Source organism: Pezoporus flaviventris, unplaced genomic scaffold, assembly GCF_033815535.1.
Source record: "Pezoporus flaviventris isolate CSIRO_AGI_PZ_B2104156 unplaced genomic scaffold, CSIRO_AGI_Pfla_v1 ptg000047l, whole genome shotgun sequence".
Taxonomy (NCBI): Eukaryota; Metazoa; Chordata; class Aves; order Psittaciformes; family Psittacidae; genus Pezoporus; species Pezoporus flaviventris.
Window position 1 is genome coordinate 1518350 of NW_026892595.1, and position 26001 is coordinate 1544350.

The 26001-nt window shown below is 36.5% G+C and overlaps 1 protein-coding gene across 3 annotated transcripts in view; it reads right to left on the bottom strand.

Annotated features, from left to right (window-relative positions):
• Positions 1 to 26001, bottom strand: part of PTPRN2 (protein tyrosine phosphatase receptor type N2) — a 655793-nt gene that overhangs the window by 479217 nt on the left and 150575 nt on the right. For 2 of the 3 annotated variants that reach the window (XM_061468001.1, XM_061467999.1), the window contains exon 3: positions 14782 to 14895. The exons of the other annotated variant lie outside the window; for it this stretch is intronic. In XM_061468001.1, the coding sequence (XP_061323985.1) occupies positions 14782 to 14895 (114 nt within the window). The remainder of the gene's footprint in view (positions 1 to 14781; positions 14896 to 26001) is intronic. 3 annotated transcript variants of the gene reach the window in all.

The following is a 26001-nucleotide window of genomic DNA, read 5'->3' on the forward strand; positions in this document are numbered from 1 at the left end:
GGGGGGGGGGTAAAAAAATCCTTTTTTATCCTGTAGTAATGAAAATTCATTCTAGAACATCAAAAATTGGAACTCGATCCCAGAGATAGCAATGGGAGATGGGCCAACAGCAGTGTTTCAATGCAGCCAGAATCTGATACTAATTAACATCAATGTAAGAAATTAAAGGGTAAATGGACCTATTAGATTATCTACTAAGTATACTTTCCGTAAAGAAACAGATTGTCTAACAGTCAGATGATGTATCATATGGCATAGTCACTCTGAATCCCAAAGCTGTCCATCTTTAGAGTCTGGAGTGTTTCTTAGAGAAAAATAAGCCAAGACACAGATTTCAAGGCAGATGGAACACAGCTTCCAGGAACTCAGTTTGCAAAAGATTAAGGGGCAAATAATTGGGTTCTTTCCACAGCTGGATCACAGTTAATCTTGGGGTGCCAAAACAGGATTTGAAACGGATCCATGGCAGATTTGGTGTTGGCTCCTAAACTTTCCTGTACTTTTCCACAACGTCATCATTTTAGCGAAATCAGTTAATCTGTTTCCCTACCCAAACCAGAAGGTGCGGATGTTTTCCTTTTCATTACAAGCACAGACACATGATGTATGAAAAATTTATGATAAGAATCAGTGGCAATAGAAAACAGAAGATACCGTGGGAAATGTCTATACGATATCCCAAAAAGTGAGGATGGAACAGTGGCCCAATGGCCTGTTATTGTGAAAACCTCAGACAAGCCTCCTATGAAACACATCATTATCTTACATATCATCACTTACAGACTTCAAGAAAGCAGTTCTACTTTTTTAGAAAGCAACCTTTACTCCAAATACGCCAAAAACATTAGAATAGAAACACTATCTCTAGGTTTTATTTACGCCCTACTGCAGTAATAAGAATTAAGGAGAAAGTGTCTGCTGGTTGAGCGGGCAGGGAAGTAGTGCGCTCCCCCTCGGCTCTGGCACAAATGTAATGTTTGTCCTTGGAAATTCAGAACTTTTTCCAACTGTGGCTCTACTTCAGAATAACTCAGGCTCCTTTGAGAGATGCCAGGGGTTGATCACAGTAAGCTTTGGAAGCCCTGGCCAAAAAAGAAACTGTTAACTATTACAGAAGTTATTTTAATGAAAAACAGGAGAGCCATACCAGAAATGTGTTTTATCATTTTCCTGAGAGAACTCGAGAGTCATTATGAATAATAAGGATTTTTTTTTTCTTGAGGAAAGACAGTATTCCAAAAAAATGTATCTAATATTCACAGACTGAATTTCAGAAAGAGACTGAATCTCACTGATCTAACAAAGGACTTTTAAGGGAACACCATCTCTGCTGACTAGCTGCAATTATTGCTCATCTTTTCTCCTACTTCATCATAGTCCAGGGCTTTTTTCCTTCAACGTTAGTATTTTAGATGCTTCTACTTATTACAAATATATTTGCCTTAGTAATATATAAGAATTATACAGTCCCTAAGCCACTGAGTGTCAGAAGTCATACAAAGGAAAAGCTTATTCTACACTTGCTCAGCATCTTACACTCCTTCCCTATATCCCTAAATATCTTCTACTAATCACTGTCAGAGGAGGATATTCAGCTAGATGAATCATTCGAGAGAACTAATACTGTACTGCACTTCATCATTTGCCAGCCCAGAGCAATGGGGTTTTACACCTATCCAGACATGCTAGCTGGTTAAAACAGATGATCGTTTCTGGATTTTCCCTTTCAGGCTGGAGAAACATGGCTTAAAGGGCAAGGCAGGAACAAATGTAAAAATTCAAAATGGTGTTTTGCTGCCAAAGGGCAATAATAATAAAAGCTTTGCCAATACATGCAAACTAGCTGGATTCTAATCTACACCCCATGTGAAATAGGGAAGTAAAATGGAAATGAGCCATTCAAGCAGCAAAAAGACTCTCTCTGAATAGTCCTATTGTAGCTCAGGTGCACAATGTTCAATATTAGAAACATGGAATGTAGTGGTGGACAACTGAAGTAAATAACTGAAGTCCCAATGACCCTTTATCCTTAGCTTGTAAAGAAAGCAAATAGATACAGAGGTTAATGAAAATGACTACTGAGGTTGAGAATGTAATTTTCAAAATTCTAAAGCTATGAGTTACAAAATAATTACTGGCACAAAGAGCCATGTAACCTTAACTGCTGTTGTGTAAGACCAGTTCTTGATGGAGTCAATACATACAGTTCACTCACTGTACGTGGTCCAGCTGCAGTAAACCCACTGATACAAATTAGCTTCCTTCCAACACTACAGCCCAAAACATACATGCACTGTGCAATGATTGATTTTTTATAGCTTAACTAAATCAGCAAAAGAAAGCTGAGCAATTCTGCAGTGTGGAGATAAACAATCTACTTTGATATAAAGTTCCTTAAATCCCTTATTTTTAGAAACTATAGTATGCACTTCACAAATCTTAAAGAATGTAAACATCACTTGTGCAACAACAGACTGTGCTTAATACATGAATGAAACCTAGAAATCCTGAAACTAAATCCATTAATCTGCTTTCTAGCAAAGCAGGTAAGTAGACTTATTGTTGATTATTCTCTATATATCTGTAATACAGTCCCAAATTGACAATTCTTCTTTCACAAGTAGACAAACACCTGATGAATCCTCCAAAAATTGGAAGAGCACATGGACAATGCAAGATTCATTATTCAGAGTATTGAGCAAAACAGTAAGAACCATCAGGAAGAAAATTCTAAGTTCACATTACCATTTATAACAGGGATAATAGCCTCAAGATATTTTCTCCCATCTCAGGACTGGTCACACTACTCTCAGGGCTCCTGTATTGTGTTTGAATTCTGCTTTGTGGGATTCAATATCCTGCAGTGCAAAAATCAATATGCTCCTCCTGCTGCTCACTCTTTACTGCACAGCTAAACTTGCATCATCTAATTCAGGGTGATGTTGGATGTTTTAGAAAATCTTATGAAAGGTTATAAATGCTCCTAGTCTTATAAAAGCTTTCACCTGGCTTCTGACATCATCTCTGATTTTCATAGCTACAACTACCTGTAAAAGCAACTCACCAACTTACCTAAGTCCATCGTCAGAGGACATACAGTTCGCTAATCAGATCTTTACATAGATAAATTTGCAACATTTATGTACATGAAGATCTTAAAAGAGAAATCAGGTTAAAAACAATCTTAAAAAAATACATAAAATAAAATCTCAGTGAAAATAAAGAAAAGCTATTACACTGTCTATGCCATTAGTCATTGGTAACATAATAACAAAAAGCCATACTGATTCAATAATATGCTGCTTCCCAGAATGGATATTGTTCCACTTCTGCAAGATGTTTCATTTTAAAGAAAAAACTGGCTCAGTCATCCAGGTGGCATACCCAGCAACTCCTAGTTCTTGTCTTTTGGCAAGCTCTAGATGGTTGTACCATTGTAAACCTCAGTCTGGAAAAGCTAGTTCACCCAAGCTTTTCAATGTGTTAACAAAAATCCTCCAGAGAATAAGTACATTTTGAGGGTTTTTTAGTCATGCTTTGATTTCAGTCATAGACTAAGGTTTTATGTAATTTTTTTTTGTTGTCCTTTTTTTCTTTTAATCCTTATGAAAAATAAATAAAAAATAAAAGGAGAAATATCTCAAAATACTCCTGTATGACAAAACATAGGAAATCAATGCCATTTCCTTTACAGCATCATCCACCCTCTGCTGCAACTTGCTCAGTAAAATAGCAGGGAGGCGAAAGCCTCTAAAACAGTAGGTTTTATTAAAATTGATGCTTTCAGTACCCTTAGCAAAGAACATCTAACACCAAAACAGAGATGGGTGCTATAATTTGATATTAATGAAATAGTAATAATTTATTATAAATAAAAGGACATTATAAAAAATAAGGACATTCCAGACCTACTTTCTTTGTAAGAGGGAAAATACTGCAGTTTATTACAATAGATCTGTTACCACAGGATTGTAAAATTTATAAAGATACAATAGTTTTGGGTTGGATTTTTTTTTTTTTCCAACAACACACAAATATTCTGAAAGATCCAAGTAAATCTACTGCATAGTTCTAAAGTATTGTTTTAAGGAAAATGGAAAATGATACTATTGTGACATGAAGCCATCAAAAAATAAAAGACTTCAAACTAGGGACACAAGATAAACATGTTTACAAGAAAAGTGAAGTATAAAATAACAAAGATGTTAAGATCACAAGAACCTTCTCAAATCTAAAAGCTGAACTTCCTTCAAATGAAGATAAGTTCCTATCACCAGTTATCAGGCACGGGCCTATACCATGGCCTGTCAGACTACAATTCAAGATAAATCCAGGATTTATTCTAGCATGAGTTGCACAAAAGAGTTTATGACAAAATAACACAGGCAGGATTAGAAATTGCCTGAGTACCTGCTACTCAACACAGGTCAGAATGAGAGCACTCATTAGATTATGATGCTACACAGATAACAGATTAGTACCGAGAGGATTTTAGAAAAAAAATTAAAATGTTGCAAGAGTACAGGTCAAGGCAACTGCAGCAAACTTGATTTCTTTTCTCAGTGACCCTGGCACCAGCAATTTGAAATTGATTCTCAGGTCTGTTCAGCCTGTATAAGACTATTAAAGCTGTACCAGAAGCTACTTGTCCAGTACAACTGAATTCCTCTAAACATCTCTCTGCATAGCCTGGAAGGTGGCTGAACTTAGGTACTGTATTAAGTGAGACACAAAGGACAAAATTTATGTGATTAAATCAAACAACAGCAGTTATCACCTGTGGACCCCCTAGTCAATGGAGAGCTAAGTAGTATGGTCAGTGAAATTAGGATATGATTCACTTCATCTTGTGGCTGACTGAAATTACAAAGATGAATCACAGTGTAAAGGGCCTGTTTTTCTACTGTTTATAAAGAGAGCCCCAGTAGACGGAGGTCATAGAATCACAGCTGTGTGAGAGGGACGTTATCAGTTCAGCAATAGGAGAGTCAACCCAGACTGGCAAAGTGCTTGAAGCACCATCCCAGCACTCACTGTCATTAAGAATGTGATTGGAGGGCACGAGGCGGGGGTGGGGAAAGTGAGCAGGCGGAGGATTAACAGTTTTGCACGTTTCCAAACCCTTACATATTTTGGGGGTCAAGATGGCCCCCCATAGAGCAAATTTAAGCCTACTATCAACAAAGTTGCTAAAAGCAATTGAAAGAACATCTTTACCCACAGAATACGTTCTGGCATTACCAGGATGGAGATTACTTGCCTACACACTGAGCATAAAGAAAAAGATCTGCTTCCTTAAGGGTAGATAGTAGACTTGTGCTAGAGCTTTTTGTGAGGATTAGCTGGTGGTCTAAGAATAAGAGATTAACGTTACCTCTCCCAAAAGTTCAAAGGAGAAAAAATAGTCACAAGCGACTTGGGAAGAAGTAAAGGGCAGAGCCCCAGACAGAAAAAAGTGAAGAACAAAACAACCAACAGAGAGAAGGGCAAGGTCATATGCAAGAAAAAACAAGGATATTTTCATGTGTTGTTAGGTCACCATTCCCTAGGGAGAAAAAAATAGAGTTGTTTATAAACAATGAGCCACTAGTTTTAGAACCAATGTTTGTATGTTCACATACTTGCTTTACTAACAATAGTTGGCTGAGCCTTCAAATACATTTTTTAGCATAATGAAGTAAGGGAATCTGTGGGTACCTGAAGTAGATGAATGCAGTAGTAAAGCTGAAACAACAAAATTATTCATAAAGATTACAGCAGAACAGGTAAGTGACCAATTTTATCTAAAATCTTACTGAAACATGAAGTGGTATTTCTTAAATACTAAGTGCTAAAGTTGAGCACTTAATTACACTGTCAAATCTAGGAGGACCAGAAGTAGATTAAACTTCGAATACTTATACATAGCGATCAGACACTGCAGTGCAAAGGAAAAATTAGATGATCATAACTAATCTAAGTTTTAATTAAAATTTAAAAGCAGACAGGTTTTGCACTGCCCACAAGGGAGTAAAAGCTGAGTTCCGCTGAGATGGGTTCAAGCGTATCTTCCTCATTTCTGAATTTAATTTGGTATCCAGTCTTTCTAATGCTATTCTCAGCTTAAAGACCATTCTCCCATTTTAAACAACTCGCACAGAAGGCCACATTTTTATTTACTGACTGGTGGAATCACCTCACATGCTGATAAGATGTTCACAGGTAGCAAGAAGTTTTCAGTTTCAAAGAACATTTTAAATTTAAATTCAGTGTATTGCTCTCTGAGCATTCAGTGCCCTCTGCTCAAGCCTGCAGGCAGTGTCCAAACAAAGTTTGCTTTGATGGGAGGGAAAGGGAATAATATTTTATCATTGCCTCTCCCACATGTATGCAAAATGTATGCTAATGACCAGTCTTGCAGAGAGTTTCCAATGAAGATTGGTGATAATGTCAGAGCTGTAACTCAAAACATAAGATATTGCATTTTCCTTCTTATGTAGGGCTGATTGACTTATTCATTATGTTTTCATTAGGTGGTGAGTTTAACACTTCTTCTATTCATAAACTGTTTCCAATTCATTTCTGACTTCTGTAGATGTGTTCATTATTCATAAATATTTTATGAAGTGTTTAGGTGAATGATTTTAAACTTAACGAATTTTTTAATCTCTGTTTATTTTTCCACTGGAAGTGACTGGCCCAAGTCACATAGAACTGACCTTAGCAAATACTTTCAGTGCATGGTGATCCTGATTAAAGTTAGTATATGTGGAATTTCTTTCTGAAATAAGGATAAATATAATAACCCCATCAGGTTAGAAATTTACAGATTATGACCAACAAATATTGTACGAAGAGTCTATGTATTATTCTTTAAAGAAATCCAAACTTTACAAATTTCGACTTTTTAGAAGAACTCCAGGAGATATTAGGAAACTGAGGGGGAAGAAGCCCAAGGGGTCACTTAGCTAAAGCATATTGCACCAACCCTCCTCCTTCTTACCTCCTGGGTAAGAAGAGGTTGTTAGCACCCAATGAAGATGCTGTATGGAAAAAGTGCTTGTAGGAACAGCAAACAACCTGGAGAAGACAGAGAGGCCGGGAGTCTAAAGGCGGGGGTGCTGTGTAGCACCTACCCTAGAGAAAAATGAAGCAAAGATTCAGGAAGGCTCTGTATGCTGAGTGAGAAACTCAGGTCTCTGCACAGGAACAAAGTGCTATTTTTGTTTGACATATGCTAAGTCAAACAGAGGAATAATATTCAAAGCCTTCCTAAAAGACTGGAGACACTTTAATTAAATATTCAGCGCAGGTCTGTGCAAGGCTTAGTTAGGAACTACACAACAATGGGAATAACAGACTAAAAAGGGGGGGGGGGGGGGGGCAAGGAAGTCCATTTTTGCAATTTATGACTGTGAGACGGTGCAAAAGAGGAACTGAGCAATGGACAAATGTTACAGAGATAGTCTGATTTTACTGTCATGAACTGCACTATCTATCCATGAGCATAAACACATGTACAGGCAAAACAAAACAGAAATTTGTGAAATGCAGTGAGTGTTAGCTAAGAATCAGCATGAGATAAAAATGAAGTGAAATTAAAAAAAAAAAAAAATATTTATTATCAGCCAGGCTTTGCAGGAAACTGCTACATTTGTCAGAAACAGTCTGCTAAAGCTGCAAGATAAAGAATGAAAACATCTTAAGTGTATATATATATATATATTCTATATAGCAAAGGGAAAAAAAGATCTTTTGCAGGAATTCATACTGATCACTAAAACAAAGCAAAGCTTCAATCATACTATTGTGTACTGAGGGACGTGGTCTACTTATTGAGGTTTTGTATGAATAAGATTAAAATCATGATTTTGAACAAGTAAGCTTAAATGTTTCAGAATTCAGAGTACCTATTATAAAGCTAAAAATATGTCAAGCACTAGGTGTCATTAAGAGTTGATATCTTAAAAGAATGTGAGGCCATGTACAGATAAAAGCTGCAGATAAGGAAATGAAATGAATACAGAAATAGAAAATGGAAACAAATTCCCTAGTAATAAACAAAAAAGAAAATAATAAGAAGTCTTATATTGAATATGTAAATGTGCTATAATTATAGATTAATGGTACAAAATGCCAGAATTAGTTGGTACATGATATATCGTCATTCACAGTTTCCAAAAGTAGCACTAGAGAATACAGTAGCTAAAGAAGTAATCACATGATTGAATTGGTATTTGCTGACATTCCAAGTGTGGGAACACTTGACAATGAACCACAATTTGATTGCTATATTTTCAAATGTGTTTTAAAAACATATGTACCCATATCACTTCAAGCCCAGTGTATTCCCAGTCCAGTGGTCCTATGAAAAGTGTTAATTTTTTCTAGACGATCTATGAGGATAAGAATGAAGTTCAGAGCCACAATCGACATCACTAACAGGACAGCATGTTAATGAATAACTCAAACACAAAGACAGCTGCTGAGCTGTTTCTCAGTCTAATGCTGAGAACGAGGCCATTCAGAGGAAGCCTGGCGAGCTTCTTCAGTGAAGTCCAACAGGAACAAATAAAATACATCTTTAGCTCCTTCCACAGACGGGGGAAACACAGAGTCTCCAAATTTCAGAGATCAGAAAGAGAACAAAACTGTGGAAGAGCCAGCACAGGCAGCTTCATGGAAAAGTCTAAGCATTAATGCAGAGGTTAAAATCCATGAGGCGCCTCAGAGAACTTCAAAACAAAGGAGGGAACGCAGGAATTGATTGACAGCTCTTCTTATTTGCATTATATTATCACTAATTTCTTCCTCTGGAAGAAGAGCTGTAAAGTTATCTGGGCCACAAAGAATTTGATACATCTTGATCCCAGTTGGCAATTGTCGCTGCTAGTTGACAGAAACATGGCACAAAGGAGACATGAAGACCTTTTCTCCTTTCTATCAAACATATTACTGAATGTGTTATTTTATCAAAAACACAAGTAAAAGCTCTGATTGCTCATACTTTTTAAACAAAAGGATGCTATTGGGATGACATACACATCTTTCAAAAAAAGCAATATTCAATAATTCAAATGAAACTAAATACATACTAAACTAGTCTTCTTCCATACTTTCTAATCTTTCCCACAATACATAGGATCTGGTTTGTTCCTATAAATTTTTTGTAATGCAAATGCATTCTTCATAAATACCAATTTTCTGCAAAGAACATTTTTCACAAATGTCCTATATGACAAAGATCAAGTCAATGACATATCAGATTATGCCTGATAAGCTGAGTAGACATACAAGGAACCAAATAGAAAAACATCTGTAATTTTTTGTTCTATGCTGTGCAACATACAGGTGTTCAAAAAAGGATTTCAAACTGTATTCTCTTTCTGCTGCTTTATAAATAAGTCTTCTTTGCTTTTTCTGAAACTTAGTTTTCTGAAGTTCTACCTAGTTCTTTGAAGACTAAAAAACATCACTGATGTTTTAGCACTTAACAAAGGCAGGAATTTTTTGCAGCCTTTTCAGTGTGTTATTGCCCATTGAGCCAAAGAGTTAAGGCAGCGTGACAGTGATACCAGGAGAAGGTAAATCTGTCCAGTCCCAACTGAGTTCCTCCAGTGTAGCATGTCATGAGGTTTATGCTTCAATTCCTGGCTTCAGCAGCCATCTAGGAGAAGAATTTGCTCTGTACACAGATGTCTGGAGCAAGCTGATGCCAGAGAAATTTGACGTACTGCTCTTTTCAAGTTGTTTTGTTTTTTTTCTTCTCTGAAGGCCAAAAGAAGAGTTTGCCTTCCTCTACATCAACATTTGAATTTAAAGAAAAAACTGCTTTCTCCTGCCTCTCCTGGTTTCAGCTTTCTATATATCTCCGTAATGATGTGATAATCGCCTTGCAAATATGTGCAAGAACTGCATCTTCCTTTTAAGTTTATTTCAAAACCAAGCTTAAAAAGTTTACTTTCAAGTCTGTTACCCTCGTTGCAGTAACAAATGACACTTTTTTTCTTGAAAAATAGTCCTGACTGAAATGTTTAGCAACTGTTTTGGAATTCACAAGCTGCACGTGACAAGTGACATTCGTTTCAATTTTCAAGTTAACCGCAAATCATTGTAGTTTTCCAAACAATTGCTGTAACAGTATAAATTTCTTTCTAGTAAAGTTCTATTAATCACTTTACACTTAGCTGGTTAGAATTACTTTAGCACAAATATTTTTCCCCTACCTGGCAAGAGCTTCCTGGGTTGCAAAGAACACAAAAAAGAGGAAAAAAAAAAAAAAAGTGATTTTTTTTTTTCAAATGGTCTGTAAATCTGGTGCCTATTTCCACAGCCCATGACCCTCTCCAGAATATCTTGTCAACTTGAGCTAAGTGAATTTAAGTATATCGTACTCCTTTTTTCTTTCTTAATAACAGTGTTGATAACTGGATATCTTAAGAAGGACTCTCTTCATAGTAGTGTGGAAGAAATTGTTTTCTTTGAAAGCAGAGTTTTGAACAAGAAGGTGATGCAGCAAAAATTAAACAGCAACAAGAATACTCAGGAATCATTTAGTAATGACTCCAACTTACATAAGACATTTATCTGATTTGGCTTTTGAATAATATTATTCAAAGTGACTACAGCTGTAAGTTAATTAAAATTTAAGTAAAGCAAAAAACAAAACCTAAGCTAACGATTATTAGCCTAATATGCATGGTTTCTAATTCACAGTGTCTTGTCAAACTCTGTGGAAAAATGTCCATGGGGCACACAGCAAACACAAAAACATGACTTCTAGTTCAGGAGAAGTGTTTGCAAAGGTATAAATGCTGCAAAAACGCTTCTATATGCTTGAACCGTTCTTACACATTTTTTCCTAAACAGGCAGAGTGGCCACTCACAAAGGCAGAATCTTAAGTCAAGATAGGCATTTGTTGTAACCCTGTGCAATACCCTTGTTCTGATGCCTTTAAGCATGTCGGCCAGACTGAATCTCTGAGCAACTTGTAACACTCAATGCTACAGCAGCTGCAATTTTACAGAGATAGGAGATGGTACCATTGTACAGGTAGTATGAATCACTGGTTAAAAACTATTCTATGAAGCCAATGCAAACCCCTCTTTGAGTAAGCAAGTTGAGAAATACTACTGTTCTCTCTTATCATTGCTTATACTGATATTTCAAGTACTATTTATGCATTCATGCCTGAGTTACAACGTACCATGATTAGTCTTCCTATCTCATTTTTCTTGCTTCTAGTCTTATAGACCAACCACTGTTTTGACAATCTTGCAAATAATTTTAGTGATGAGATCATTTTGCCTTCACAATAATATTGTTGGGACAAGAAGATAATAAAACATTTTACAGTCTATTTAATTCCTTTAAGTAAAAAAAGAGTTTTGTGCATTTTAGCTTAAATGGGGAAATGCATAGATGATTCATCATTCTGGGTATATTCCAAGAAGTATCTTCTCCCAAGCTGGACAAGATACAGAAGACCAGCCACAGGATAACTATTTCTATTTCCTTCAGTCACTACACATTCACCTATCTATGGTGATAGTGCCTTCATTTCCCTTCTCCAATGATTTACTCCTATCTAAATAGCAACCTTTTGATTGCACTCTTTATCAGACAATGAGAAATGTTTCAACTCCTCATAAATTATAAACACTAGAAATTTCAGATAGTGATTCATGATGTTCCAGCAGCTGTGAGATCCTCCCATATACTCACATTTATAAAAACCCAATCTTCAGAAAATCATCTTCATGAATGGTATTTTGAAAGATTTGACTGACTCAAAGGACAGTGTGAGTGAAAATACCATGAACAAGGGTATTTGAATTCTAACAGATAATTTCTTTGTAGGAAACTGTCTAATATTTCAAAGCATTCATTTCTATGATCAATCTATTAGTAGGTAGTGTAGACAAAGATAGACTCAATGTGCAATGAAGACATAAAAACTATATCATTATGAAACCTGAATTCAATTTCAGTGAAAGTCCTTTATTAAACAGATTATAATCCAGTGTGTCACTCATCTAAGCCTGTATTGTATGCTTCTGTAGTGCAGTAAACATTATGAGCTGGCAGAATCACAAATTACATTTGCTATTCACAACATGCTCTTCTTTGTTCACCTGACCATACAATCTTTCACTTGGACCATGACTCAAATATAGGCATCACTTAGAAGTGATCAACAAATACGTGAGAGGACATAAATTTGAGGCTTTTTATGATTTTTTTTTTTAATGTTATGGAAATAGATGTCAACAGGCTACTGCCAGGGAAAAAAAAAAAAGGAATGAGATAAAAACAGGAAAATAAGAAGATATTAGTAATACTGCAAGAAGACACCAAGAACAAAACAAAACAAAAATTACTAAATAAGAACCTGGAGAACCACTCAAGGTAATAACCTCCGAAATATCTGGCCCTTAACTGTATATGCATCTAATAAAAATAGAAAGTGTTTGATATAAATGTTACTAAAAGTTTTGCTTATTGTAGGACCTTCTATATAGTCTTCTAATAGAAAATATCGGCAAGTGGAACCTCTCCTTTTGGAGAGGACAAGAAGAATAGGGTATTACAGAGTTAAAGAAAATAAGACCTCTGAAAATGTGAAGCCCTTTCTTGAGGTTACCTGAAATATTTGTTTGATCTTGACAATGTCTTGTTTATCTATACTGCAGAAATAGTTATAATCTTTTGCACACAATTTGCAGGAGAACTGCATTAAGTGTGCAAGTGACCATCACAGTCAGAAAACATGACCTAAGGGTTGGATGTATTACATCTGATAGCACTTGCAAAGAGCAGTCTGAGCAAGTGATATCAGTAATCCATTAATCTGATAGCCCATATTGATTCTACTACTTCCAAATTTCTGTCCTCACTAAACACTTCAGAATTTGCCGAGGATATTGAGAGTTCCAACAAAAACAAAGCAAAACAAAACGTTATTTTATCACATCAATCATTTGAACATGAGTATTCTAGCATTCCATTATCTTTTACAGGCATATTTAGGATTCCCTTCACTGGGATACCCACAGGCCACAAAAAAAAAAGCTTGCAAAAGCTTTATAGCAGTTCAAAGCATATACACGTTTTGTATGCACCTCTAAATGTCAGGAGTAAGGAAAGATAAAAGCAAAAGTGTTTAATTCTTTACCACTGTTTCAGTCTGTGTGTTCTTTGTCATTCTCTTTCTATGAAAAAGTATGAGACAAGTTCAAATTTCAATGACCATTTCTTTGAAAGGCTCATTCAGCAGTTTACAGCAACAGATACATCCAGGGAGGTTAGTCACTGATAACAGAGAACCTGGGAAGGGTTGGTTTATTGATCAGAATCACTTAGCAGGGGGAGATCACATCAATTCAGTTGAACCAAAATCTTATGGTAGTGAGAGAGATGGAGACAGCCAAGTGTATCCAGATGGCCTAGGGTATTCCATCTGCCTCTAGATGTGCACCTTCAGAAGGACACTGGTCTCCTGCAGATCTCTTACCTCTGACATCTCCACAGAGGAAGTTCCACATAGAACTCACCACCAGTACTTAAGCAACGTGAATGCTGCTGCCCAAACAAGCATGATCGATTCAGATACCAATTTAGGTGTCCTAGTGCAATAGATTTGCCTCCCCTCCCCCCCTTCACTACATTCAAACAGAGTAGATACTAGCTTTTCAACTCATACAATGTCACCCTGATGAAATAGTGTTTTCATAAATTTTCTTGCATAACTTAGCCTTTAGAAAATGACAAGTGAGAGAGCCAGAAGTACTGTTCACATATAATTGTTAATCACCCAGGTGTTATTATAATCAAGTTTTGCTGAGTTTGCTTCATTTGGATGGGGTGCTGGACAAGAACTAAATCCATGGAAATTTTTTGAATATTATAAATCAGTGGTTTCCAAACCAGAAGTCCAGCCTCTAAGGATAGTCATGAACTTCCAAGAACCCAATTTTCTTCTCATAATTAAATGAATGTCCTACTAACACAACATTATTAGTTTGTAATTGAGATTACAACTGGAAAATATTTGGGAACAAACACCCACACAGATGATGCAAGTGAAAAATTAACCATTACAACAATCTTCTTGGAACAATTCAGATTACAAAGATTTCTTGGTCCGGTGGCTGTTTACAACAGAGGGTTATTTCTGTATTAGCACCTAAAAAGTTTGTTCATCTTATTGGTTTTCACTTTATCCAAATTTTGATTTGTTAGTTCAAGTTATGCCATTTAGAAGCTAGAACATCCTTTCTGGCTTTGGAAAGAGCACAGAAATTAACTTCAGAAATCTGAATGAAAGTTAAAAGGAATAGAGTAGATGCAACTTGTAATGAAATCAGAGCAGTTCTACTTATCTGAATTCATTAGAAAGTTAAGAACTGCTTCTAGCTATTTGGAAGTTGTATGTTTTCTGCCCATGCATCCTGAAACATGCTGTGGTGCATAAGTATATATGGTAAATTATTTTTCTTTCTTGCTGGTTTATTTATATGACACCAACATCCACAGATGTTAAAATTTTATTGTATCCCACGTCAGTCACAGACACACACTACGTAGGGAGGAAGCACCTCTTCTAAAACTGCTTCACCAAATCCTTGTTGCAGATTCAGTGAGTTAGAAGGCTTTTTACTTTTATAAAGTCTGCACTACCAGGCCTGAAACACATCACGTTGGAAAACTTCTGAAGACTTCTTCAGACATCACCTTACAGGGAACACAAAAGAATTGTAACCCCCAGTGCAACTAACCCTCCACCAGAGTTTTTACTATACCTCTGTGTGAGAGCTTCCCCAGGATGATCCTTAGGCGCTGAAGAACAGGGGGTGAAATGTCATATTTATAGGTATCTACTACTGGCACTCGCTGACATCTCCCAAATATTCCATCTGCAGGAGAGAGGGAAAAAAAAACAAAAAAAGGAAAAATATACATTTTGTTTTCTGAGAGGAAGAACTGTGTGATGAGATGCACATTTCCAGTGTATCCTAATTATATACTGAAGGAAGCTTTCAAAAGACACTTAAAAAAGCTATCAAAGGACTACTGAAGCCATGAGACAGGGTATTTTCTATTAGTGAAATAAATAAATACTAGGAAGAGTATTAGTTGGTAGATTCTTTTGTACAAGTTATGCATACAGTTTATTTTACAAAGTAATTCAGACTTTTGCCTTCCAAACTTTATGATGTGAAACTTCTTCACTGACAATTCAGTGAGAAAAATCTTAATGTTCAGCACGTACTATGTTGTGGATTCAAAGTGAAGCATCTAGAAATCTAAATATTAATTTGCAGAAACTATGAGGATTTCCTGAAACATTTTTCAATGCACGAGATGTGTGTTAGACATTGGCAAATGAGAACTGAATCCGTAAAGGCTAGTAAAGGCTCATTTCAAGAAGTACCCCCTAATGAATGCAATAAAATAAAGCTGCTCACAGAACAATGAGATATTAATGTGGCCTAATTTATTTAGCTCCATTCCATTTGTCTAAAATGACAGACTCTTCTCATCAATGTCTTTTCAAATCACACCTTCTAATTAATTTAGCTTCTTATTAGTCTTTATTTAGAGAATTGTTCATTTTGAGACAAGCTTCCTGTGTATGTGTGGGAGGAACAGGGAGTTCAAACATTCAAATTACCTTTCTCTCTTTCATACAAAAGACTAATTCAGAGCCTAGGTGCTTCACATACAATCTGACCATCTGCAGTTCTAGGCCTCTGAGAAAGAAAGTGGTTTCATTTATTGTTCAAAACAGTTCTCTTCTATATAGTGATCCAAAGGAAGCAATTGAAATGCAACAAGTTTAATTAGCAAAATATTCTACTGCAGTACTAGTTTTAACACAGTAATTACTTCTGCTCTGATATTACATCTATGCTCAAAAAGGATAGCTACATCAGATTAGCAGAAAATAACGGTAAGTATTAATTTGCAAACGTCCATTACTTTCTCCGCTGCTTCACAGAGCTAAAAGACTACAAATGAGAACTACTGGCCCAGCTGTTCACTAAATACAAATAATGGCATAAAAGAAAATAAACCAATCCAGGATGCAGAAAAAGGCATTATTAGCCTTCACCGTTAAACACAAATACCTCATTGAAATTAGCCAACTTTTTCTTTCCGTGCCTTTCCAATCCTCCTGTCACTTACAACTGCCAAATTAAGTTAATCCAAATTAAAATCTTACCTCTCAGTCTAATTTTGTTGTTGGAAACTAGGTTTCATTTAGAAACCGCATACACAGATCTGGTTTGGTTTTTTGCCATATAATGTGTACAGCAGCCTAAGAACAGATTAAAATATTCATCTCTATTTAAAAACTTGTTGCAGTTGGAAATAAGCAAAGTACAGAAATATCAGTCACTTGTAAACCAATGGATAACAGGAATAAATAAGGCCCTGATTCAGAAAGGAACAGAACAACATGTCTGTTTAAGAACAAGGCTGTTCAAAATGAAACACAACTTGAAATAGGCAGCTCTATTATGGAATACCAGCATTACTGACTACAAATAATTAGGATGAAAAATTATGCTTACATAAACAACAAATATTCCATAATATTTTAAAAATAATGTACCTCACAAAAAACTTGTAAGCTTAGAGTCCAGAAAAGCATACACATTCAGCACAAATCAAAGTTTGTTGTATTATCATTTAAAGATTTCTCCACAGATGCAAAAGCTAATTCACTCACAAACTCTAAAAGAGACCTACCCTTGTTTTCTAAACCAAGAGTTTTCAGAAACCTTTAGCCTACTGCCTTTGAATAGAACAAAACCTATTTAAATTCTAAAATTAACAATTAGCACATGAGTCTGAGCTGCATTATACAATCTATCCAAAAACACTGGGACTGCTTGGGGAGAAACTGCAAGTTACTTTGGCTTTTGTACTTGAAATATGGGCATAATAAGCTTTGAAGAGGCTGCAATCACCAATAGTGCTCTGCTCGGCTCAATGCAGTACTAGGAGAGTGGAGAAGCAGTAGTATGCCCCAAGGAGCGGTTGGCAAATACCATCTCTAAAATACAGAAGGTCTTTATAGTGGGGATTACAGTTGGAGTTGTGCAAATAGTAGATTTCATAGTTCACTGCAGTAGATTTTCTTTAGAAAAAATATGAATTTTCCTAGGTTTTTCTATTTCTTGACGGGGGGAAGTGGTGGCGGCAGAAGGGTTGGTTTGGGTTGGTTTGTTTGCTTTTTATTTTTTATTTCATTCCAAGGCTTCCGTAGCAAGACTTAACAGTAAATCGAGTTTAGCATTCAATTTTAAGAGTACCTTTTAATTAAATCTTCTTAAAATTACATAGACTGGGGAGGGGTGGGAAGCAAAGGAGAAATATTTTACAATTAAAAAAAAAAGAAAGAAAAAGAAAAACAATTGTAAAAGTTCCCTCTCTTTTTCTTTTTGGCAGATGTGGCCCAAATTCAGAAATGGTTCTGGTCCAGCACCAACCTCATTTCCACTTAAATTACAGCTAATACTTAAAAACTGCCCACCTTAGGCTGCTAGGAACTGTCCAAACCCTGTGATCTTTACAGTAAGCAAATACATGGTGCATCTTTCCAGACCAGCTGCACTCACTCTTGCGTAGGGCAATATTAGGCTGTTGCAGTGAATTTGTGCCAGAGCACCCTGTCCTGCACATGTAACCTCTAATAGCCTCCAATAAGCAAATTGCCCAAAGTTGGCGTGAAGGACAAAGAAAAATGGAAAAGCTCCCAGATTTCACAGTAAATGTCATACAGCAGACGAAGTTCAAAGCATGAGTGATGCTTTAATAACCACCATCCACCGTATGCCTGTAGCCGTTAAGAGTGTGTTCATACCGAACTTTGATTAAAATTGTATTCCGAGAAGGAATGTAATATTCAAAAGGCATCTGCTCTTTACACATGCCCAGAATGAGGGAAGGTTGAGACGACAGATCAGTGTACACATATGGTTGCTATTAAAGTGTTACCGTTTCTAATCATTAGCAAAAAGTAGTATCTGAATTTCCATAATATCATCTTATAAGTTATACTTAGACCTGGAAACATCTGCATTAACAGCATGGTAATATTGACATTTAGATAGCTTCTACATTCATTTCCAAAGAGAAGACTAAAATAAAAGAATAATATACCCAAGGAGACAGAGAGATGCTTTTTCATGTATTTGGCTATTCTGCTAATAGGTTTAATATCTGAGAAAAAGTGTAAGCATAAAGTTTTACAAGCTGCTACTTAAAATCTTTAATTTTGACAAATACATATTACAAAGTTCAATACTAAGATTAAAAGACACAAATTTAATGTAACCCAGGTGCCCAATAACATCTCAAATAGTGGCAGATGAACCTCTTTTATTACAGACAACACCCTGGAGCATGATACATGTATTTACACTGAATATTTATCAACATCTAGTGAAAAAAATCACAACTGATAGATTAAACCATGGACAAGTCAAAACACAAGTTCTGAAAGAGTGATTTTTGAGAGAGGTTTAGAAGCAAATATAACAGATGGAAAATTCCCATCTTTATTATTATTGCCCATTTGCCATGAATTAGAAGATATTTATGTCCTCTATTACCTGAGGAAGGAAGCACCACATTACATTCATGACTGACTCAAGGTTCTGTATTATGTCAAAGGAGGGCACAAAAGCTATAGTTTTAAACAGTTTTGAAGAGTGGATTGCACCAGCATGTTCACTTGGTAAGGCAGACAGGCATCATGTGCTTAACAGGCACTAAAAATCTTTGGAAACTTGCACTGAGTGACCAACTTCACCTTGAAGCAAAACTATTTGTGGGCAGCTGATTCAAACAAGTCTTCTTAAGTAGTGTTTCCTACAAAAAAAAAGAAACACTAACAAACCAAGAACAAACAAACAAAAAAACACCAGTGTATAATAAGCTGTCCTTGGCCAGAGAAACATATCCCATCTTGGAACCACTAAGTATGGCTAATCTGGCAATTGATACTAAGATGTATACAAGACTTGGCACAGTTTTGACCAATACAAGCAAAGAAAGAACAAGTTCTTGTTGAGCATATTTGGTACTGAAGAAAGCTATGAGGACTGATGGAGACACTGGAGTTTGTCTGCAGGCTGATGAAAGTTTGACAAATGTAAAATAGAAGAATTTAAATTCTGCAGTAATTAATTATTTAGATCTACATGCAGAGAAATTTTTGCATGGCGCTGACAAGTGACCTTTGCGAAGGAGCCTTCAAGTAGATGCTCTAAAGCACCAAATTCTGCCCTTCAAACTTCCTGTAGCAGCCAGAAAGGAAAAGACTCTCCAATGACAGTATTCACATACATGGGTTGAACAATGCTTCAGCTTCCTTACCCTAATTACCCAACAATTGTTAAAAAATAATAGAGCTTTGCATAAAACACAAGTTTTGCCCCAAATTGCAGGTATCATGCAAAAGTCCAGAGACCCAGCTGTGTGTCAAACGGCATCTGCTGCTAGATCATTTGTGCTCTTGCAGTTATCAGAGAACTTCCACTATTGTTTCTGCAGAGTTTTCAGTGGGCACCATTCTTCAGGAACTTAACCTTTTTTAAGTATTCTTCTCATTAAATCTGGACATTATTCCACACTCTTCACCCCAGGTATTGGCCTAAGTTGCTACAAGGTCCAAGAGTAGTCCAAGACTCATGAAAAGGCCAGTGCTTGATGTCTTATAACCCACAGTTAGATACTGAGTTGCCTACTGAAAAAATTAAATCATTTTTTAATGGGAAGCATAATATTTGCATCCTAAAAGTCTCATGATACAGTACTTCAGGTCATGGATGTTAAGGAGATTGTTAAAGTATTTTACTCTCCTCTCCTCTCCCTGCTATTTCTAGTATACTGTTTGTTTCCAAAATTCTTATTAAAAACAAGAAAAGTTACCATTTCTTTTAGACGACATGAAATTGCACACTTGGAAAGTTATTTCAGAAGGTATCATCCACAGAACCACATTCAACATTTACAAGTAAGCTCTTTGGCAAACAGTATATTTTTAATATTCCATTTATATGGATTTGTCCATAATTTATACCTCTACTTTTAAATTCTCTTTACAAGTGAGGTAGAGAGCATAAAGATAGAGCAACAGTGGTTTCTACAGTGTCATTTCTCATGCAATGTTTTGAAAATACTGCTCTAATGCTTTCAAACAGCAAATCCTTACAAGTCTCACTGCAGCAGTTCGTCAGAAAAGCTGCTGCTTGCAATCACGGTTAAATGCATCACAAACCTGCAGCGCTCCACAGAGAATGCAGCCTTCCTAGGAGGCAATCTCCCCATGTTAAACTTTTAAAAGCTTTTTACCATTTTCTTTTTCTTATCTCTGGGCAGCCTCAGTAGTCCTTGGTTAGTTCCCTTGCAGAGCAGTAACAGTGGCATCTAGTGGAGAGTTCCATGCTCAGGGATCAGTCCTGGAGCGTACACTGTTCACCACCTAAATTTATTGCTTCCACATCCGTTTGACTTCATCTGGAATACATAGCTACACAGTTACAGCCACCTCAGTCCAACCCACCCTTCCCTGTCCTAATGGCTGATAGGCATATGGAAGTTTTTAATGCAGTTACTTGAAATTAAGAAACACAATAAAAATTAAAATAAGCTAGGATATTTGTTTCTAGAATGAATGCATTATTAGACAAGTAAGCAAAGTGCATACAGATTGTTTTAAAAAGAGTATGTGGAGGTATTCTGCTTTTGCTAGTGTGCAAGCCACAAAACATCATGCAATGATAAGTAAACCACACAATCATAGAATGGTTAGGGTTGGAAAGGACCTTAAGATCATCTAATCCTGAACTGTAAGCAAAACACAAGGCATAGTTTTTATAGATTTATGTAAGATGTTCTAAACATGAATTATTTTTTCTACTCAACAAGAAAATACCATGCAGTGGATTCTCTTACTAACATATCAGTAAATAAATAGGCTTCCTCAGCTATTAAATAAACTGCTGTCTGGAAGGCAAAGTTAACTGTAAATTCTACTGAAAGCCAGACCACCTAGCAGTTCTATGAAAGGACTCTAGCAAGATTTATATGCCTTTCTTCACCTCTTTGGACACAGTTATTTAAGGAAAAAAGTGGATGGCTGGTCTACTTTTAAACAGAATTCCCTCAAAACCTGAAACCTCAGAACATTTTGGCTCATTGAAAGAGCCGGATAGCACACTGGTGATTATGCAAGTGCTCATATTAGAAGATAAAGGTTCACATTAGCAGCAGCATTAGTTAGCTGCTGTGCAAACACGGTGATAGGGCTGGGATTTGCAAATCTCCAAAATCATCCCAAGGCACTCTGCAAGCAAACAGCTCCTCTGGGGTCTACAGTCCCCTTGTCTCAAGGGGTAATTCTGACAGCAAGTTCTGGAGGACTCTCTTCAACTTTCATCAAAAAAAGAAAAAAAAAAAAAGAAAAGATAACCTTCAACAAAGGGAATGATTTTCAGGAGCTATTTCCATGCTAACCTGCTAATTTGAGTGGTGGATTGTACAATCCCAAAATATTATGAATAAATTCACTCAAGAGGTTTTTTAAAGTTACAGCAGAAATACATAAATTGTACAGAAAGTAACTAAAAAAATCCTGTTCTCTCTCCAGCACCATGAAAAAGCTAGCTACAGTTTAACAAAGCAAGGGCAGAGCAGGCTCTCCATGAAAAGAAGTGCTGCCGGCTTCCAAAAAGCCCCTAAGTTATTCAGCTAATAGAATGAGAAGTCCAGATTTCAATGCCTACTTTCTGCAATTCAGAACAGAGAAATGAATGTCAGTCTTAATAGGCCATACATGGGCCTCCCAACCACAGAAATAATGGCCATGCCTTGGAGGAAAGGGCAGAAGGGAGTTTAGGAAAAGGAAAAAGTAGAGATCAAATGAAAGCAAACAAATTTTTGCTGCTAGAGCTAATGTTCAAGTTGAATAACACTTGCATAACTTGGTACTTCTTAGAGAACCAAATTGATTTTTCCACACCCAGGTAACTATGTGGAATGAAAGCTACATTTCTGGCTCAGTGATGAGGAAAAGAAAAGATAACAAAGCAGTGACAAGAAAAGATAAAGCAGATGAATCAACATCTTCCACATCCAGATGACCGCTACAGAAACCAACTGCCATTCATTTTGATCACAGAGACCAATCCAGACTTAAGAAAACCTCTGAGGGAAAAAAAAAACCAAACAAGAAAACCACAACGCCGCCCCCCCCCCCCCCAATACAACACCAAAAAGCTCTAATTGTAATATATTAATATGAATTTTATAAGGAAAACTACATATTCAATATTAGCTACGATGTCTCCAAGAAAAAAGAGCTTGCACTCCAAGTCATCTGAGCACCAACTCCTTTTTTTACTCAATACTAAAGAGAAAAGGGTAGAAAGAATTAAAGATATAAATCCTCCTCCGGGAAGAAAAATACTTTATATTCAAGTATAAGTCAAGTATTAGTAGGCTTACAATAAAGTTATCTCTTTTTCTTCAGTATATTGAGGCACTGGACTACAAGATGAACATGTAAGTTTATATTTCACATTGCTATCTCATTAGTCAGAAATCTGGGCCATGTACCACTCATCTAGAAAAAGATTTATATTGTCCGTCCCCTGTCCCCCCCCAAAAAAAAAGACAGAATACAGCACCAAGTTCTGACCACATCACTACTGAAAGATACAAATAAACAAGAGAAGTTAAGAGAGAAAGGAAATAAAGGAAGTAGCCATGTAGATCCTTAAGCATTGAATGATCTGATTCTTCATGGGAATGACTGAAAGTTTAGGCAACCTGGTTGATTAATTATTTATGACATTATTGGGAGAAATGGAGTGAAAAGACAAAAATGAACACTGAATCAGAACAAGTTTCAAGCAGGGAGAAACTATTCTGAAGCTGTTCAACTCCCTCCTGGAAGAGTAATGGAGCTCCTATTGCTCGCACTGTTTAAGCTGGAGCAAGGAGGAATGATGAAACATGAACAATTCTTTTTTTTTTTACTTAATATGCATTCATGAACAGAGGTTACTGGAGGGACTAAGAATTTATTTATGGAAGCAATGAGATGCAAATATACTAATGCTTATTTATGCACACTAATTTTCCAAGTATCACTGAGATGTACTTCAGTCACTTCAAGGATCCCCATTACATTTTCGGTTGGTGCCAAGAACCACTTTCGTGCTGGCAATGCCTTCACTGTATGATCAGACTGGAGAAGTTCCTGCATCTGTATTCCCAAGGCAAAAATAACTGCAAGGGAACATGTTCAGAAAAATGGATTTCTGCATTAATTTTCATTTTTTATTAAAAACAAAATAGTGAAAGTTTTAACTTGTACTGTCTAGGTGTTAAGAGCCTGTATTTTAAGAGTTAGTTATTAAAGGCTTGCAGGAGACAGTGTTCTTGTGAAAACAAGACTAATGATCATTCCATTCATATTCATCAGATGCAGTATCTAATACTCAGAGCAAGCTTGGTTTATTTCTGACCTTTGCCAGACTTGAAGCTTTCTAGATCTTTGCAGGACAATATTTATTGAGGCAGCAGATTACCTTTCTAATCCGAGCTACTGAATTTATTCCTAAATGGAACTGACTTCAGGCGTGCACGAAATTATAGTAATAAAGTTCCAACTTGTTCCCTCACTGCAAATTATTAAAAAAATTATGGAAAATTATGTTATGCCAACCTTAACACATCAGCAGAAATTTTAAATGCATTCCTTTATGAAAGGGAGGGAAAACCTTTATAAACTAGGATAAATCCATAGAATGCTGCACCCTGTGGACTTATTAAAACTGTTTGGACCTATTTCAGAAATCTCAGCACCTTGCCTGAGTATGAAGTATCAGTGTGCCTGTGGAATCCATGGCACACCAAGCTGCCTCTGGCAGCTTACGCATGGGCACTGTAACAGCAGAGAACCTCACCTCAAACTCTGACAGAGGAATGCTAATAGTTTCTGCTGAACAGTCTGGAGACCGTGAAAAATCTGACAGTTTTCAAGCAAATTGTGTTTCAAAATAGCTAAATGTGATGTTACATACCTAGGACTACCTATCAGAAGCTGCTTCCAGAAAAGTTACTTCTATCACAGTGAATTAGAGGCCTGGGCACAGCTGTTTCCTACCGTGTAACAGAGACTGAGCACAGCCTGTTAGCTTTGTTAACGGCAACAGGTGAAGGGCATGAGAGATTACAGTCCTCCTTGCTTGATTCTGACCCCAGCTTTCAGTCTGAGACAATACCAGGGAAAAAGCACTAACAAGGTTTGTGGACATAGGAACACGACCGCTATAAATTGGAATAAGGAGGTGACATCATTCAGTATTGAGACAAGGAGGCACAAAAGTACAAAATGTAATCAGTTCTAAGTAATGTTAACTTTGATGGCTTTGTAATGGAAAATAACTGCGGTGCTTGGAGGTAGTTGACATAGTTTCAGGCCCTCAGGGCCTCAGTACAAAAGGTGTGAGAAAAGCAGAATAGAAGGACAGGACCTGGGATGGGGAGTATCCCGGAGTAGCAGATGTCCAGGATGAGAGCAGTTTAACTGATAAGTAGAAGGACAGGATGACTGCTATGTCTGTAATGTTAATTAAGCTTGTTGGGAAAAGTAAACGACCTTTAAAGACCACCACATTTTTGTATGCATGCCGGAAACCTTTTGGAAAATGATGTAATATACTCAGTAACCATATAAAGATGACCTGTATAGCAATTCCGGGACACACGTTAGGAGGAGCTCTCCCCCGTGTCTCCCGGCGCCGCAATAAAGAATACCTGCTTGTCAACTTGAAACTCTGTTGGCGAGTTTGTTCCTGGAGTTTTCTCCGAATCAGTATGCAGCACCGATGAGGTCAGCATGGGAATACAGAGTTTTGGTGTCTGAATTTTAAAATGAATGCTAAATTTCGGAAAGGACATTGAAAGAAGCAAAAGAGATTATTTGCAGGCTGGAAAATGCCCTACAGTGAAATGCCTTTTCCAGCACAGAAGTTTTCAGAATAGAGGACGATCTTTTTTTTGTTATAAGTAAGCCCACAGACAGATGAAATGATATGAGAACAGAAATCTGGAACAGTTCTGGGGGCTGTTTCAGAAGTATTTAATTCTCTTCAGTTTTGGGTGCTACAGTTCATAACTTTTAAGTCTTGCAATGTCTGAAATTATTATAAGAATGGGTCTGAAAAGCAAGATTTTTCTGCTTTTGCAATGGGTGCAGAGAAACACCCCCCCCCCCAATGCATGTGAAATGCGCAACCCCAAATTGCTTCCTTTTCTATTTACAGAATACATACAGCTCAGATAAAATATTTAATATTTGAACATACTTATAAATTATAATGTGTTTTTTAAAATACTGTATAAAATTAAAAGCCATTATTCAACTGGAGGGCTGGGGCTGAATTTAAGTGCTCACAGACTTAGATCCTCCAGCAATTTGAATGGCTAAACACAGAAGTTAGATACTCGGCCTATATATTTCTTAAAATAAGACAGAATAAATAAGAACAATTTTGAAGAAAGTATTCATGCTAGAAAAGGAAGAAATAACAGTTCAAAGATGCAAAAGAAAATAACTTACAAGATCAAACTACAGGATCAGCAAAATAACCCACTGAAATAAAATTTTATTAATGAGTGCCATACCATACCTTTCTAAATTTCTCCCTCATACTATATTGCTTATGAAGTGCCAGACTCTTACTTGGGATAATAAAACTACAAAGAAAACAGTATATCTGTTTGTTGTCTCTTCTTATACTCCAGATTAATGCTCTTCCAGGCAGAAACCATGACTTTTTAGTATGTTTTGATAGAGCTAACAAAAAGAACTGCAATCCCAACGGAAGGAAAATGCCTCTAACCAAAATCAATTTTTCTGAAGTTTCTGCTGGGTTACTGAAAACAGCCACACACATTTAAATAATATCACTGAATTTATGTCACTTATGAGATGG